Genomic DNA, 15,705 nt, shown 5'->3' on the forward strand with positions numbered 1-15,705 from the left:
GGCCTTTACTGGAGAGATTAACTGACAAGGAGCTCATGCGGCATAGGCAAAGAGAGTGTGCTAATGGCGTGGTGAAAGACAAAGCATTAGTGCAAAGGGAGTTTTAATGACAGAATAATGAGCAGCCCCTGCCAAAAGCACAAAACATAAAAAAAAACAGTAGGCAGGCACATGGTAAAAAAACAAAAAAAAGATGGAATAAAATAAAAATAAAAATAAAGGGCCAGTCATGCTCTGAAATTACTGAACACAATGTTCAGTCCAGTAAGCTGTAGCGTGCCTCATCGGAAAATGAGGTGCTGCTCCTGGAACACTGCAGCAAGCCCAGGACAGAGATGTGGACATGAGACCAGTGGGGGGGCGGGAGCAGGGGGGGGGGGTGTTGAAATGGCAAGCAACTAGAAGCCCGGGGTCATGTTTTCAGACTGAGACCTGTTCTACTTGGAAAAGAGAAGATTAAGCGGAGATTTGAAAGGTGTGTCTAAAATCATGAGGAGTCTGGACAGAATAGATTGGGAGAAACTATTCCCATTGGCTGAAGGTTCCAGAATCAAGAGAAGCAACTGCAACATGAGAAAAACCTTTTTTTTAAAAAATAAACACAGCAAGCAGTTAGGATCTGGAATGCTCTGCCTGAGAGTCTGGTGGAAGCAGATTCAAAAATAGAGACCTTCAAAAGAGAACTGGATAATTATCTGAACAGTAAAAATTTGCAGGACTACGGGGAAAAAGACCAGGGAGTGGGACCGGGTGAGTCGCTCTTGCAGAGAGCCGGCACAGACATGACAGGTTGAATGACCTCCTTCTGTGCTGTAACCATTCTATGATTCTATGTACTTTTCTCCCTCGTCATATTGCTCAATTCTCATGGAAATTAAAAAAGAGGCTCTTAAGAGCAACTGAAGAGGAGGAAGAGGCGTGAAGAAATGAGCAGAGGACCTGCCCTGGAGCAGATCACTACAGTTGCAAAATAAAAACAGTCTATAGTTAAACCTGCATGCTGCTGCCATAGCTACAGAAATATATGTAATGCTAAAAATTCTTTTAGGATGCTCTTTCAGATGTGTGAATTTTCACAGGGTAAAACAGCACAACATTTTCATCTGAAAAAGCATTCCCTTCACTAAAGAAATAAAAAGGACTTATTTTAACTGCTTAAACATATTTGGAACAGGAAGAAAAAGTTTAGAGCAAGGATTACAAGGAAAATTACATCTTTTGAGGACACAGCTTTGAATTTCAGTCTGTGCTGAACAGCTTATTTAAATTTGAAATTTGGGGAAATATTTACTGTATTTCTCAAATGTTGGGAAAGGAAATACTATTTTTCTGCACATTTATCTACTGATAATTCTTTCCATAATATTCAACATTAGAAGCTTATGATCAGGCTTTATATTATTGGATTTAAGTACAAAAACATGTTTTGAAAGCGGAAAGGATTTCTCAGTACTCAAGAAAATTAAACAGCATAAAGTGCAGGGGAGTTGGACAAACTGGATTCCTTTTCGAAAATGGACTGAATGGCCTCCTTCTGCGCTGAACTATTCTGATTATGAACCATTGTTTTAACAGCAGTCAAAAGCCTTTATGACTGAACTCAAATCCATCAGGCTGCAGAAGGCATAAATCAAAAAAATGCAGGAAAGTTACATTGCAAAGAGGTTGTCCATACTTGATTTTGTCAACTACCTTCTGATATATATGGTGCAAGTAGAATTTAGAAGAATGAGAGAGTGCAATTCTATGTATTTACTATTTAGTTTTGATGTGCGCCAATAAGCAACTCTTCTCATTAATTTTAATGAGAGTCACCCAATAGCTCAACTAGTTAAAGCAATACGTTTGTGTTGCATAGAGCAGGAAGGTCTCTGGTTTGTGCTGAGTTAGGTGATCTCACCTAAGACAGCCACAAGTGAGCAACTACCTTCAACGCCTCCAAGGAAGCAAAGGCTAGAGACGAGTAACAGGGTTTCATTCCTGATTCCCATCCATTGGTCCTTGCTCACCGTAAACATGAATGGAATTTGGCTGGGCTGTGATGGTCCTGGCCCTTATCCCTCACCACATTGCACACCACCCATTGCCAAGAGTCATTAGCCACACACACACAGTGAGAATAGGCACTTGGCTGAGGTGCAGGAGGGCTCAGGTGAAACATTAGCAAGCAACATGCATTTGCCCATCAACAATGCAGCTTAACTTCAGAAAATGAAACCAATGTTTAAGTCCAAGATCCTAACATTTTGTAATCCTAAGAAAACTTGTGGGCCATTGTTCACAAATGCTGAGTGGAGCAACTTGTCTGGAATAGCAGCCTATCAAACAATTTTAAAAATGACTCCACTGCATTTTATATTTATTACTTACCTTTATAAACCAAACAGGAACAAAGGCTATGTAATATGCACTCAGCATTGCATTGACTAGAACTTCCTTCATGCGCCAGTTAAAGTCCATTTTCAGGTGTTCCACTTCATTTCTGATCAAGTCTGGAGACAAGCAGCATGCATGCGTTGGCATAGCATTTATGCTGTACATCTGGTTAGTATGATGTTTCCAAGTTTCCTTTAAAACTGTTAAGTAGTCTTTACTTCTTCCAACAGTTGTTCCTGCCTCATTGGGGCCTATATTTGTCACAGATGTTGTGAGATTTGACTTCTTTGGATCATAATTCAGTCGGAAGAAAGATATGTACATTCCAAACCTGCAAACATAGAAAATACAATAAACATATCAAATCTGTCAGTAAATGATAACATTTCTTACCAACAATTATTCACTAATTCATACCCAAGAAAATCAGTTTACGGCAGAGACCTGTTCACACCATGCAGATGGAATAGGGCATTATGGAGTGATGATGTCTTCTGGAGTACAGTCAATGATGTGAGCAATGGTAGGTCAAATTAAGGCACTAGGAGGTTGTGAGCCAGTCCAGCAGGGAATAAGAGCCTAAGATAGTAAAGAAAGAAAAAGGAATAGCGGTGGGGGCTAGAAAATTGAACTGAGCAAATGAGGGGAGGAGACGGAGGAGATAAAAAGGTGAAGCAGTGAAGAAATAGGTAGGGAGGTGCTTAGCTCCAGACAGCAATTATGGTTTTTCTTTCTGCTCCACTGTGTACACATAGGTGAAGGTAGTTGCTCACTTGTGGCTGTCTTAGGTGAGATCACCTAACTCAGCACAAACCAGAGACCTTCCTGCTCTATGCAACACAAAATACACATTTTGCTGAAGAACAAGGTAAAAAAGGAAAATCAAATTTTTAAAAAAGTATTTGGAAATGTACTGTTATTAAACTTAATAAGCCTCATGAAAACACTTAAAAATCTAGGCATTAAAGCAGGGATTCAGATTAAGAATGTCAAAACTGGATAACTTGAGAAAATCTGAATTACTGTACAGGTCACTCACACACCCAAATCAAATTTGCACTGGAGCAATTCTACAAACTACATCAGCTAGAAAGATGATACTAATTTTCAGGTAAAACATTGCAGTGACAATTTTCAACTTGTGGAACCTCAAATTGGAAACACAGGTAAATGAAATTCCAACACTTAATAAGGGCAAAATCTTTTTAAATTACATTCCAATGCAGTGGTTATTATCCAACCTCCCCTGGCTTTCCTTCATTTCAGATTCAATTTCACACATGACCCACTGCTGGAGAGCTGATCAATCACTCCCTATTTAAATTATATGGAAAATCACAGTATTTCCTTGCCTCAGCTGTATTTTTTTTAAATGAAAACAAAACATACTTTGTGTGAGTACATTGTACTACTTACAAGTTTAAAAAGTACCATGAATTTTAAATATTAAATGTAATTCATCCATGTAATCAAATTCTGTTTGATAACTTTCCTGTAAAGCATCTACATTGAAGACACTATGTAAGTACAAGTGCTGAAAAAACAAAAATTCACTTATTGTAACATGATTAGCAATTTACGAAAGTCCAACTATTCCTTTCAACCCGTTTTAGCCCCATGCCCGCAACTTCATAGTAAGTATTCTTTTCGAACATCTTGGCGCCCATTTCATATTTTAATTTGTTACTTGCTCCAGGACTTCTTTCCAGAATGATAAATGCTGTATGAATGCCAGTTTTTGTTTGATTATACCAAATAAGGTTACACTTGGAGAAATCAGCAACTTACGGATAACACAGAAACAATAAATTCAAAAACGAATATGTTCGGCAAAGGTAAATGAGTGATCGGCACAGACTCCACCCCGTTCCAGTCAGAACTGCAAATCGAGTGGTCACAAAAATGACAGACTGTGGTACTGAGATTTTACCACCATGGGAGGCCTGAGAAATAAAACAGAAAGCAGCAGTGAAGCAAAATGAAATTGAAAAATAGTACATTAGCTGCATTCCCCCCCCCTATTGACCATGACAATTGTTACAAGGTTTTTGTTTTGTATTAAAAACTTGGAATGCTGTGCATTTTAAAAAACTGAAAAAAGGATTTTTCAGTGGACAGTGACACTTGCAAAAAGCTGAAATTTTTGGATGCTTTGAAAGGAAGCTGACTTTGTATACAAGGACAGGAAAGCAGGCAATTTCACGGAAACCAACAAGGGATTTGACCTCCTCAGAGCAACTCTCTGAATGACAAGGGAGGCTGTCTGGACACGTGACCTCTTTAGGAAGGTTTTGCTTTCACTTTGGACCCTTTAAAGAGCCAATGAGTTGGACAAAGAGCAGGCATTTGAAATTTGGTTTTGATCTGCCTGGAGATCAGATCAGAAAAAGTGTTACCTCTCTCTGTAAAGGAATCCTGCACCTCTTAAGAAATCCTGTTTGTCAAAGATGGCAGATTCCTATTGCCTCCTGTCGCTGAAGAATCCCTGCATTAAGTGTGGTTCCTGTTGCCTCCCGTGTTTTAAGAAATCCTGAAATCTGAAGAAATCTTCTAATGCTATCCTGCTGCAGTAAAACCTAAGATGACCTGTTGCTGCACCCCTGATGAAAGACCTATGTGAAGCCAGCTGCAATGGAACTGCCTTGAACGCCTACCCAACACAGACTGTTCATCAACCTCGCCTGGAGACACTTCGAGTGACATCCGACCATTTGATTCTGGGACACCTCACCAAACTGAAGAACTTCCTACTGGAACGTGACAAACTAAGTTATTTTATTGTTCCTTCTATTCCGAAGAAACAGCTGTAAACCAAAATCCTTCTTCCCCGGTTAACCGCTTTTTGTGAATGTATGTGTGTGCATGAGGGCTAGGGAAATAAGGAGCTTTTTATATATAAATCTATCTCACTATTGATTATGACTTTCCTATCCAGAGTGGTGTGAAACAGGGCTGTGTTCTCGCACCTACACTGTTTGGGATCTTCTTCTCCCTGCTGCTCTCACATGCGTTCAAGTCTTCAGAAGAAGGAATTTTCCTCCACACAAGATCAGATGGCAGATTTTTCAACCTTGCCCGTCTAAGAGCAAAGACCAAAGTACGGAAAGTCCTCATCAGGGAACTCCTCTTTGCTGACGATGCTGCATTAACATCTCACACTGAAGAGTGTCTGCAGAGACTCATCAACAGGATTGCGGCTGCATGCAACAAATTTGGCCCAACCATCAGCCTCAAGAAAACAAACATCATGGGACAGGACATCAGAAATGCTCCATCCATCAATATCGGCGACCACGCTCTGGAAGTGGTTTAAGAGTTCACCTACCTAGGCTCAACTATCACCAGTAACCCATCTCTCGATGCAGAAATCAACAAGCGCACGGGAAAGGCTTCCACTGCTATGTCCAGACTGGCAAAGAGGGTGTGGGAAAATGGCGCACTGACACGGAACACTAAAGTCCGAGTGTATCAAGCCTGTGTCCTCAGTACCTTGCTCTACGGCAGCGAGGCCTGGACAACGTATGTCAGCCAAGAGCGACATCTCAATTCATTCCATCTGCGCTGCCTCCGGAGAATCCTTGGCAACAGGTGGCAGGACCGTATCTCCAACATAGAAGTCCTCAAGGCGGCCAACATCCTCAGCATATACACCCTACTGAGCCAGCAGCGCTTGAGATGGCTTGGCCATGTGAGCCGCATGGAAGATGGCAGGATCCCCAAGGACACATTGTACAGCGAGCTCGTCACTGGTATCAGACCCACCGACAGTCCATGTCTCCGCTTTAAAGATGTCTGCAAACGTGACATGAAGTCCTGTGACATTGATCACGAGTCATGGGAGTCAGTTGCCAGTGATCGCCAGAGCTGGCGGGTCAGCCATAAAGGCGGGGCTAAAGTGTGGCGAGTCAAAGAGACTTAGCAGTTGGCAGGAAAAAAGACAGAAGCGCAAGGGGAGAGCCAATTGTGTAACAGCCCCGACAACCAATTTTATCTGCAGCACCTGTGGAAGAGTCTGTCACTCTCGAATTGGCCTTTAGGGCCACTCCAGGCGCTGCTTCACTAACCACTGACCACCGCCAGGCGCTTACCCATTGTCTCTCGAGACAAGGAGGCCAAAGAAAAAGATGATGATGATGATTAAGACTTGTTTTTGTAATAAATAGTTAATGTTGTTGTTGATTAAAGAAACCTGGTCGGTGTGCTGTATTCTGGGGGACAAATAGAGTTTGTAATTGGCCGTTTATTTGGTAGGTGGGAAATTTGATATGCTGTGACCCGCGGAGAAGTGAGACTGAAATAACAGTGCACTCCTTCCGCCTAGGTCGTAACATAATTTCAATAAAATTGTAACTATCGACCAGTTTCCAGATATGTGCACCATCAATTTAAAACTTCAAACTGCTACTTAGTATTCAATGAGCTAAAATGCTATAAATCTTAACCTGCACTTCTATTTTTAGAATATCCATTTTCCACACCACCTGTCTTCATAGCCAAAAGATCCCAGTTTGGAGCAGATTGTGCCCAATTATGTACAGCTTTATGCTGCCTACCATGACTGCGGAGACTGATCAAGCTCATATTATTAGGATGGACCGAATGGGAGGTTGAAGGAAATTGTTTTCATCCAATGGACCACATTGCCTGATGAAAGTATTTAAAAAAAGATAATCAAGTACACTTCATACTGCAAATTGTAGAAATCTTTGTTAAATTATATTTAATATATTCAACAGAAAAAAAGCTTTTATACAAGCCAAACCCTTCTGGAAATGCAAACATTACTCAAAGCCAAAAGATGTATAGAACTTACCTCTTTCACAACTGCAATTATAAGACGACGTGCCAACACAATACTAGTGAGGACTAATAAATTGTAGTCAATCAGATGGAAATTCTAAAAAATGGAGAGAAAACCAGTACTTCAACATAACCCAATATTCTGCTGTGGTGTCATTCGTACACAACCGAAGAGCAGTAGGCCATACAGCCCTTCAAGCCTGCTCCACCATTCAATACAATCATGACTGATCGTCTGCCTCAACTCCACTTTCCCACCTGCTCCCCATATCGCTTGATTCCCTTAGTGACCAAAAATTTGTCTCAGCCTTAAATATGCTCAGCAGGCACAATCTTCTGGGGTAGACAACCTCAGAGTGAAGAAATTTCTCATCTCCTTACCAAGTGATCGACCCCTTATCCTGAGACTGTGCCTCAGTGTTCGAGGTTCCCAAACAAGAAAAAAAAAACTGTGTCTACACTGATAAGTCCCTTCAGAATCTTGTACATTTCAGTGAAATCACCTCTCATTCTTCTAAGCTCCAGAGAAGTATAGACCCAATTTACCCAGCCCATCATAGGACAACTTTCATCTCAGGAACCAATCTAGTGAACTTCATTGTACCACCTCCAATGCAAGTATATCCTTCCTTAAATATGGAGACCAAAGCTGCACACAGGTATAGTCTCCCCAAAGCCCTGTACAATTATAGCAAGACTTTCTTATATTCCAATCCCCTTGCAATAAAAGCCAACATGCCATCTGCCTTCCTAATTGCTTGCTGCACCTACGTTCTAACTTTGTGTTCCTTGAAAGAGTACATCCAAGTCCCTCTGAACATGAACATTTAAAAGCTTCATGCCTTCAAAATATTCTGCTTTCTTATTGTTACTACCAAAGTGAATAACCTCAGGCTTCCTCACATTATACTCCATCTGCAACCATGCTGCCCACTCACTTAACCTGTCTAGATAACTTTGCAGCCTGCGTCCTTCTCACAGCTTACATTCCTACCTAGCTTTGTATCAACAAACTTGGATATATTACTCTCGGCCTCTTCGTCTAAGTCATTAATATAGATTGTAATAGCTGAGGCCCCAGCACTGATCCTTGTGGCATTCCACTCGTTACAGACAGACAACTTGAAAATGCCCCGTTTATCCCTACTCTCTGCTTCCCGTCCATTAACCAACCCTCTATCCATGCTAATATATTAACCCCAATGCCATGAGCCCTTACCTTCATATTAATCTTGTGTGTGGCACCTTGTCGAATGCCTTTTGGAAATCAAGTATACTACATCTACTGGTTCCCCTTTATCTACCCTACTAGTTATATCTTCACAAAACTAAAATTTGTCAAACATCATTTCCTTTTTGTAAAACCATGTTGACTTTGTCTGACCATACAATAATTTTCTAAGTGCATTTTTAAGATTTCCTTAATAATAGATTCTAGCATTTTCTCAATGACTGATGTCAGGTTAACTGGTGAGTAGTTCCCCGTTTTCTCTCTCCCTCCTTTCTCGTCTCCAGTCACGTTAATTCAAATCATGAAAAGAACTGTAAACAGATGTTTCATCAAGTCTAATATTGCACTTCATTGGCCATTGTGTCCTATTCAGTTGTGTATAGATGCAAAATATTGTAGAATGTATTTTTATATAGCAGCCACACAATTTTTGTGTACTCAGGAAGAATTTAACACACACACGAAGGTTTCATTGCACTGGTAAGCTTCTCTAGTATTAGAATATTTAACATTTAAGACCCTCATTCATATTCCAGCATAAAGCTCCACATTGTTCTTGTGATTAGTTATTAACTACCAACTGTCCCCTTTTTTTTTTATAAAATGAACTTTTAAAACTAAAAAATGTTAGCAACATTTTTTTTCTCCTCACAGTTCTTCCCTGAAAGCAGTTTCTCATTCTGGATGCAGCAACGATTACCCTCCAGTGCTTCATCCAAGTGTCTACTCTTCATATACGACCATTATTAGCAACATCAAACCTTAAAGTCTAATATCAAGAAGTATATCTAAAAGAAAAATACTATTGGCATGTGGTAATTGAAGGACGTTCATCTCAGTCTTAATCAGGGAGCAACTAGACATCAAATGAGCACAAGGCACGAATTGGCAAAAAAGGAACCTTTATCTTCAAAAATTTAACACAAACCTTTGCACACCAAAATGGACTGCTGATCATCACCAGAAAATTTAAAGTCTTGAATAAAATCTGTGATGTTAAGGCTGACTGAATATTGCACAGTTGGTAGCACTTTCAGTTGTCACTTCCTATTCCACAGCCTACAGCAAAAAAAAAAAATCTAGGCAGACACTCCAGTGCAGTAGTGCTGTATTGTTGGAGGTGCCGCCTTTCGGACAAGGCTTTAAACTGACATTCGTCTGCCTTCTCGGGTCGGCATAAAAGATCCCATGGCGCAACTTCGAAGAAGGGCAGGGAAGTTATCCCCTGTATCCTGGGCAATATTTATCCCGCAACAGTAAAACAGATTATTTGGTCATCATCACATTGCTGTTTGTGGGAGCTTGCTGTGCATAAATGGGCTGTGGCATTCCCTACATCACAACAGTGACTACACTTCCAAAGCACTTAATATGCTGTAAAACACTTTGGGATGTTCTGAGGTCATGAAAGGTGCTATATAAATGCAAGTCCTTTTTTTCAGTCTATTTTTTATTTAGAGATACAGCACTGAAACAGGCCCTTCGGCCCACCGAGTCTGTGCCGACCAACAACCACCCATTTATACTAATCCCATATTCTCTACCACCTATCTACACTAGGGGCAATTTACAATGGCCAATTTACCTATCAACCTGCAAGTCTTTGGCTGTGGGAGGAAACCGGAGCACCCGGCTAAAACCCACGCGGTCACAGGGAGAACTTGCAAATTCCACACAGGCAGTACCCATAATCGAACCCGGGTCCCTGGAGCTGTGAGGCTGCGGTGCTAACCACTGCGCCGCCCATAAAGGTGAAGGGGAGAAGCTCAGCAGAGGGAAGTGGAGGGTTGGGCATCAGGGTGGGAATTAATTTTTTTAAGCGGAGAAGCCCCAAGAGGCACACTTATAGAGTCATTGAGAGATATAGCACCGAAACAGGCCCTTCAGCCCACCAAGTCCATGCCAACCATCAACCACCCATTTATACTAATCCTATATTAATCCCATTTTTCCATCACATCCCCACAATTCTCCTACCTACACTAGAAGCAATTTTTTTTTTTTTACAATGGCCAATTTTATCTATTAACCCGCAAGTTTTTGGCATGTGGGAGGAAACCGGAGCACCCAGAGGAAACCCGCACAGTCACAGGGAGAACTTGCAAACTCCGCACAGGCGGTACCCAGAACCGAACCTGGGTCACTGGAGCTGTGAGGCTGCAGTGCTAACCACTGCGCCACCCAAAATTCCAGTTATTAATTGAATTCAAATTTCACCTTCTGCTGTGGTGAGATTTGAACTCCTGTCTCCAGAGAAATACCCTGGGTCTTTCAGTTACTAATCCAGTGACAATACCACTACACCACCACCTTCCCCGCTATTAATTAAATTTCACCACCTGCCATGGTGGGATTTGAACCCATGCCCTCAGTGCAGTAGTCCAGGTCCCTTGGTTACTTGTTCAGTGACATTATCACTACACCACCGCCTGGTTTATTAAAGACAGCAGAATCAGATTCACTGTGAGCAGGGTTTGAACCTGCACAGGGAATTCCCACTGGATTTCAAATCCAACACCTTAACCACTCAGTTATGACAGCTCAGTCCAGTGTTGTCAAATCATAATTGTTTCCCATGCTACCGTGTGTTCGTTAAAAGTTGTCAGACTGTTCTGACACTCAGTGGTAAAGTCCTAGCTATAGAATACAGGACGATCCTGGCTGTGATTCCTCAGTCTGAGCCAAGTTAACTTGTCTTAATTATTGTTTCTTACATTACAACAGTGACTACAATTCAAAGTACTTCATTGGCTGTAAAGCCCTTTTTGAGATGTCCTGAGGTTGTGAAAAGTGTTACATAAATGCAAGTCTTTATTAGTTTAGTTTAGCTTAGAGATACAGCACTGAAACAGGCCCTTCGGCCCACCGAGTCTGTGCCGACCATCAACCACCCATTTACACTAATCCTACACTAATTCCATATTCCTACCACATCCCCACCTGTTCCTATATTTCCCTACCACCTACCTATATTAGGGGCAATTTATAATGGCCAATTTACCTCTCAACCAGCAAGTCTTTGGCATGTGGGAGGAAACCGGAGCACCCGGAGGAAACCCACGCAGACACAGGGAGAACTTGCAAACTCCACACAGGCAGTACCCAGAATTGAACCCGGGTCGCTGGTGCTGTGAGGCTACGGTGCTAACCACTGCGCCACTGTGCTGCCCATTAGTAGTAAGGATGCTTGAAGTGGCCCAAGAACTTTAAGCGGGGGGGGGGGGGGGGGGGAGTTCCCATAACATATTACATCTGCTGACAGGAATTATAACCCTGTTGAACAAGAAAAATGAATTGAAAAATCTACATGGTAACATCAGCTCCTTTCATTGAAGCCACTAGCTGTCACATCATCTATAAATGATGGATGGGAAGACACGAAGTCCCCTCAAAGTGGTGTTGTGATGAACTTGAGCTTTGTGCATTTGATCACACTATTGTTTTCTTCTTCAATTAATAAAATCCTGTATCATCAGGATCACCATCAATTTGTTTGTGATACACACACACTGTCATAAGAGTTTTTTTTTTATTTGAAAGCTTAGAATTCTGTGTTTTAAAAAGACTGAGAAAAAGGATTTTCTGTGAACACTGAAAGCTGAAACTTGGTGTTTGAACCGAGTGGGACAGACCGCAAGGCACCTATTCCAAACAACAAGGGAAATGACAGATCATATGATTTGATTGTTAAGAGTTTTGGTTCCACTTTTGCAATGTGAAGACCAGTAAGCTGGACAGGCAGGAGGCAGAAAAAACTGGCTGGGATCTGTTTTTTGGCAAACCAGAGAAAAAGACCTCTCCCTGACTGGCCTCTCTTGTAAAAAGAAATGCTACATTTGAGGTGGTGGCTGTAGTCTGCCTGGAGAAAAAGACCCCTGGAGAGGAAAAGACCCAGGAAAAGAGGAGTTGCTGTTCTCTGTGCAGGAAGGCTGCTTTACTGAGAGGAAGCCCTGCATTTTTAAAGGCAGCAGATTCCTATTGCCTCAGCCTCTCAAGATTCCCTGCCTCAGGAGTGATTCCTGTTGCCTCTTATGTTTTGGGAGATCCTGAAAGCTCAAGAAAGCTTCTACTGCTAGACTGCTATTTCAAAACCCAAATACATCTGTTGCTACACCCTTTGCTGAAAGATCTGTGTGTGACGCCTGCTGCAGATGAAGTGCCAGGAACGCCTACCCATCACAGACTGTTTATCAACTTTGCCTGGAGAGACTGCGAGTGGCATCCGACTGTTTGACTCTGGACACCTCACCGACCCGGAAATATCCTACCAAAACGTGACAACCTAATTATTATTCCTAAGAAACAGTTGTACTCCAAAACATCCTTTGAAAATCGGTTCACCGTTTTTTTTTATGTATGTGTTTGTGCATGGGAGTTAGGACAAATAACAAGTTTTAAAAGAATCCTTTCACACATTATTGTTTAAAACTTAGCTTATTCATAAATAGTTAATTTTGTTGTTGTTTAAAGAAAACTGGTTTGGTGTGCTTTATTCTGGGGGACAAATAGGGCTGCATTTGATGTAAAAACTCGGCTCGCCCACACAGGTGCCGCATCACGGCGCCGCTGCGATTTCAAATGCGGCAGATCACTTGCATGGTCGCGGCGCCCGCCCCCACGATGACATCGAGGGCGAGCCACCACAGGCAAAGGCATCCGGCACCAATGCGCAGGCACCATTTTTAAAAGGATTTCAGCCCTCAATGCACATGTAAAATTTAAAGGGACAGGCAAGTTTAAGTATCCTAAAACTAAATAAAATAAACGTACCATGTACTCTCCCATCCCACAACAGTAAATCACAACATTCCTGCCTTTTATCCTCCCGGAATACAGATATTTAAAATTTGACCTCCCCCCCCCCCCCACCCCACTACCGCACCCCCCCCGACCAAGGTTCGACACCTTTGCCCCTTCCCATCAACCCCCCCCCGACCAATCTGCAGTGTTTTAACCCGCTCTACCCCTCCTGCACAGAGAAAAACATCCTCCTCCCCTCTCCCCACAGGTGTCGCGCCACATTTCCCTGAAAGGGGATTCGAAGGCGCGGCATTGTCGGCGCCCGAACGAAGATCGGCGCGGTGATTAAGGAGGCGATGGACCTTCATTAAAACAGCTATGTAAATTCGTTTACATATTTGAATGGGGGTCCTGTCGCTCAGCAACGGGGTAGCCGCCATGAGGCCTCGCCGCCACCGAGATCAGAACAGGGCCTGTCGCCATCGGGCCTCTGCCACACCGATCTTCATTTCCCCCCCGCAACGTTCCCAATGGTGGAGGTGCTTTAAAATCCAGCCCATAGAGTGATGAATTTGACTATATTCCGATAGGCGAGAAACTTTACTAATATGCTGTGACCTGTGGAGTAGTGGGACAGAATTAACAGTGCATTACTCCTGCCTTGGTCATAACATATTAATTGGGGGCTCTTGTTGGGATTGTTTCCAATGCTAATCACATTAATGATCAGGGGAGTAAATAATTGAAAGAGAAAAAAATAAAAAAGAATCAGGTTTCTTGTATAATAGGGTAAAGGCTGTATCATCGGAATGGCATTAGCAGTTGCAGCAGTTTTTCTGAGAAAAGGAGAATGGGTCCCTCATTGACTTGACAACTTTAACCAAGGTTACATTGAAAGAATTGGCAGCACAATTGGATTGAAATCAGGTGCTAAAAAAGCAGAGATGATTGACAAAATTGCCCAACATTTAAAATTAGAAGATAGCAAGTCAGAGAGTGAAGCAGTGGAATTGGCTAAGATTCAGTTAGAAATGGAAAAAACTTAGGCTTCAACAGGAAGCAGAAAAACAAATAGCAATAAGAAAACTTGAACTTCAGAGAGAAAGTGAAAGAGAAGACAGGGTATTTAGGTTGAGAGATGCAACTAAGACAAAGGGGTAGTCTTAACTCCAGGAAAAATTCTGGTCAGGAAGAATCTGAATCCAGCCCAGGACCTAGCAAAAAGCTGTTTAAACTTATACAAGCTCTCCCTAAGTTTGAGGAAAGAGACGTAGAGGCATTTTTCATTTCTTTTGAAAAAATAGCCAAACAAATGAAATGGCCAAAGGCAAAGCTGGACACTGCTTATGCAAAATAGGTTAAGGGACAGTGCTCATGAACTTTATGCCATGCTTCCTGAAGAGACTTCTGCAAATTATGAGATGGCAAAAAAGGCTTTTCTTGCTGCATATGAGTTAGTCCCTGAATCTTACCGTCAAAAGTTTCGGAACCTATGGAGTTTGGTTGGGCAGACTTATGTAGAATTTGAGAGGGTAAAGCAAATTAATTTTGATCATTGGGTACGAGCACTAAAGGTAGAAGCCACGTATGAGAACCTTAGAGAACTATGGGCGGCACAGTGGTGCAGTGGTTAGCACCGCAGCCTCACAGCTCCAGCGACCCAGGTTCAATTCTGGGTACTGCCTGTGTGGAGTTTGCAAGTTCTCCCTGTGTCTGCGTGGGTTTCCTCCGGGTGCTCCGGTTTCCTCCCACATGCCAAAGACTTGCAGGTTGATAGGTAAATTGGGCATTATAAATTGCCCCTAGTATAGGTAGGTGGTAGGGAAATATAGGGACAGGTGGGGATGTGGTAGGAATATGGAATTAGTGTAGGATTAGTATAAATGGATGGTTGATGGTCGGCACAGACTCAGTGGGCTGAAGGGCCTGTTTCAGTGCTGTATCTCTAAATAAAAAATAAAAAATAAAATAATACTCTTGTAAGAGTTTAAAAATTCAATCCCCCCAGTAGTGAGAACTCATGTAAAGAACCAGAAAGTTTTAAAAGCCAGGCAAGCAGCGGAAATCACTGATGATTTTGAGCTTGTGAATAAGCCAAAACCTTTTGTCCGTCACCCCCTTAAACCCAAGAAGGATAGAAGGTGGGAGAGTGAAAGGAAGGTAAGTAGCTGGAGACAAGAAGGAACAGCTGGAAATGTTCCAGGATTCCCTCCTCAGGCCAGAAAGGAAGGTGCTGAGGGTAGAAGTGAAGTCTGCAAGTTGAAGTGTTATCATTGCCACCAGGTGGGACATCTTTGTTCAGAATGCCGGAAGCTGCAAGGTAAACCCATGGAACTTGTTGGGGGACACAAAGCTAATGCAGAGAGAGGGGCTCTGACTGAGAGTACAATAGACCAGGCTGTAGCATTGACGGCAGCTGTAAAACCAGACACAAAAACCAAAGTGAGTGTAGGATTTGAGAATAAGATACTTGAAAGTTATAGAGAATTCTTGTCGAAAGGAAAAGTAACTCCATATCCCTCAAGTGACGCAGGCAAACCTATCGTTATACTTAGGGA

The 15,705-nt window shown here is 42.2% G+C and overlaps 1 protein-coding gene across 7 annotated transcripts in view; it reads right to left on the reverse strand.

The window, feature by feature from the left end:
- tmem39b (transmembrane protein 39B) overlaps positions 1 to 15,705 on the reverse strand; it is an 85,337-nt gene that overhangs the window by 38,318 nt on the left and 31,314 nt on the right. For 5 of the 7 annotated variants that reach the window (XM_068011027.1, XM_068011030.1, XM_068011025.1 and 2 more), the window contains exons 4-6: positions 7,190 to 7,273; positions 4,165 to 4,319; positions 2,371 to 2,707 (exon numbers count right to left, since the gene is read on the reverse strand). In XM_068011027.1, coding sequence (XP_067867128.1) covers positions 2,371 to 2,707; positions 4,165 to 4,319; positions 7,190 to 7,273 — 576 coding nt within the window. Of the gene's footprint in view, positions 1 to 2,370; positions 2,708 to 4,164; positions 4,320 to 6,929; positions 6,955 to 7,189; positions 7,274 to 15,705 lie in introns of those variants that run through there. The other 2 variants (XM_068011032.1, XM_068011031.1) reach the window with 2 other exon arrangements.

The sequence above is a fragment of the Heterodontus francisci genome, chromosome 31 (assembly GCF_036365525.1).
Source record: "Heterodontus francisci isolate sHetFra1 chromosome 31, sHetFra1.hap1, whole genome shotgun sequence".
In the NCBI taxonomy this organism is placed as follows: domain Eukaryota; kingdom Metazoa; phylum Chordata; class Chondrichthyes; order Heterodontiformes; family Heterodontidae; genus Heterodontus; species Heterodontus francisci.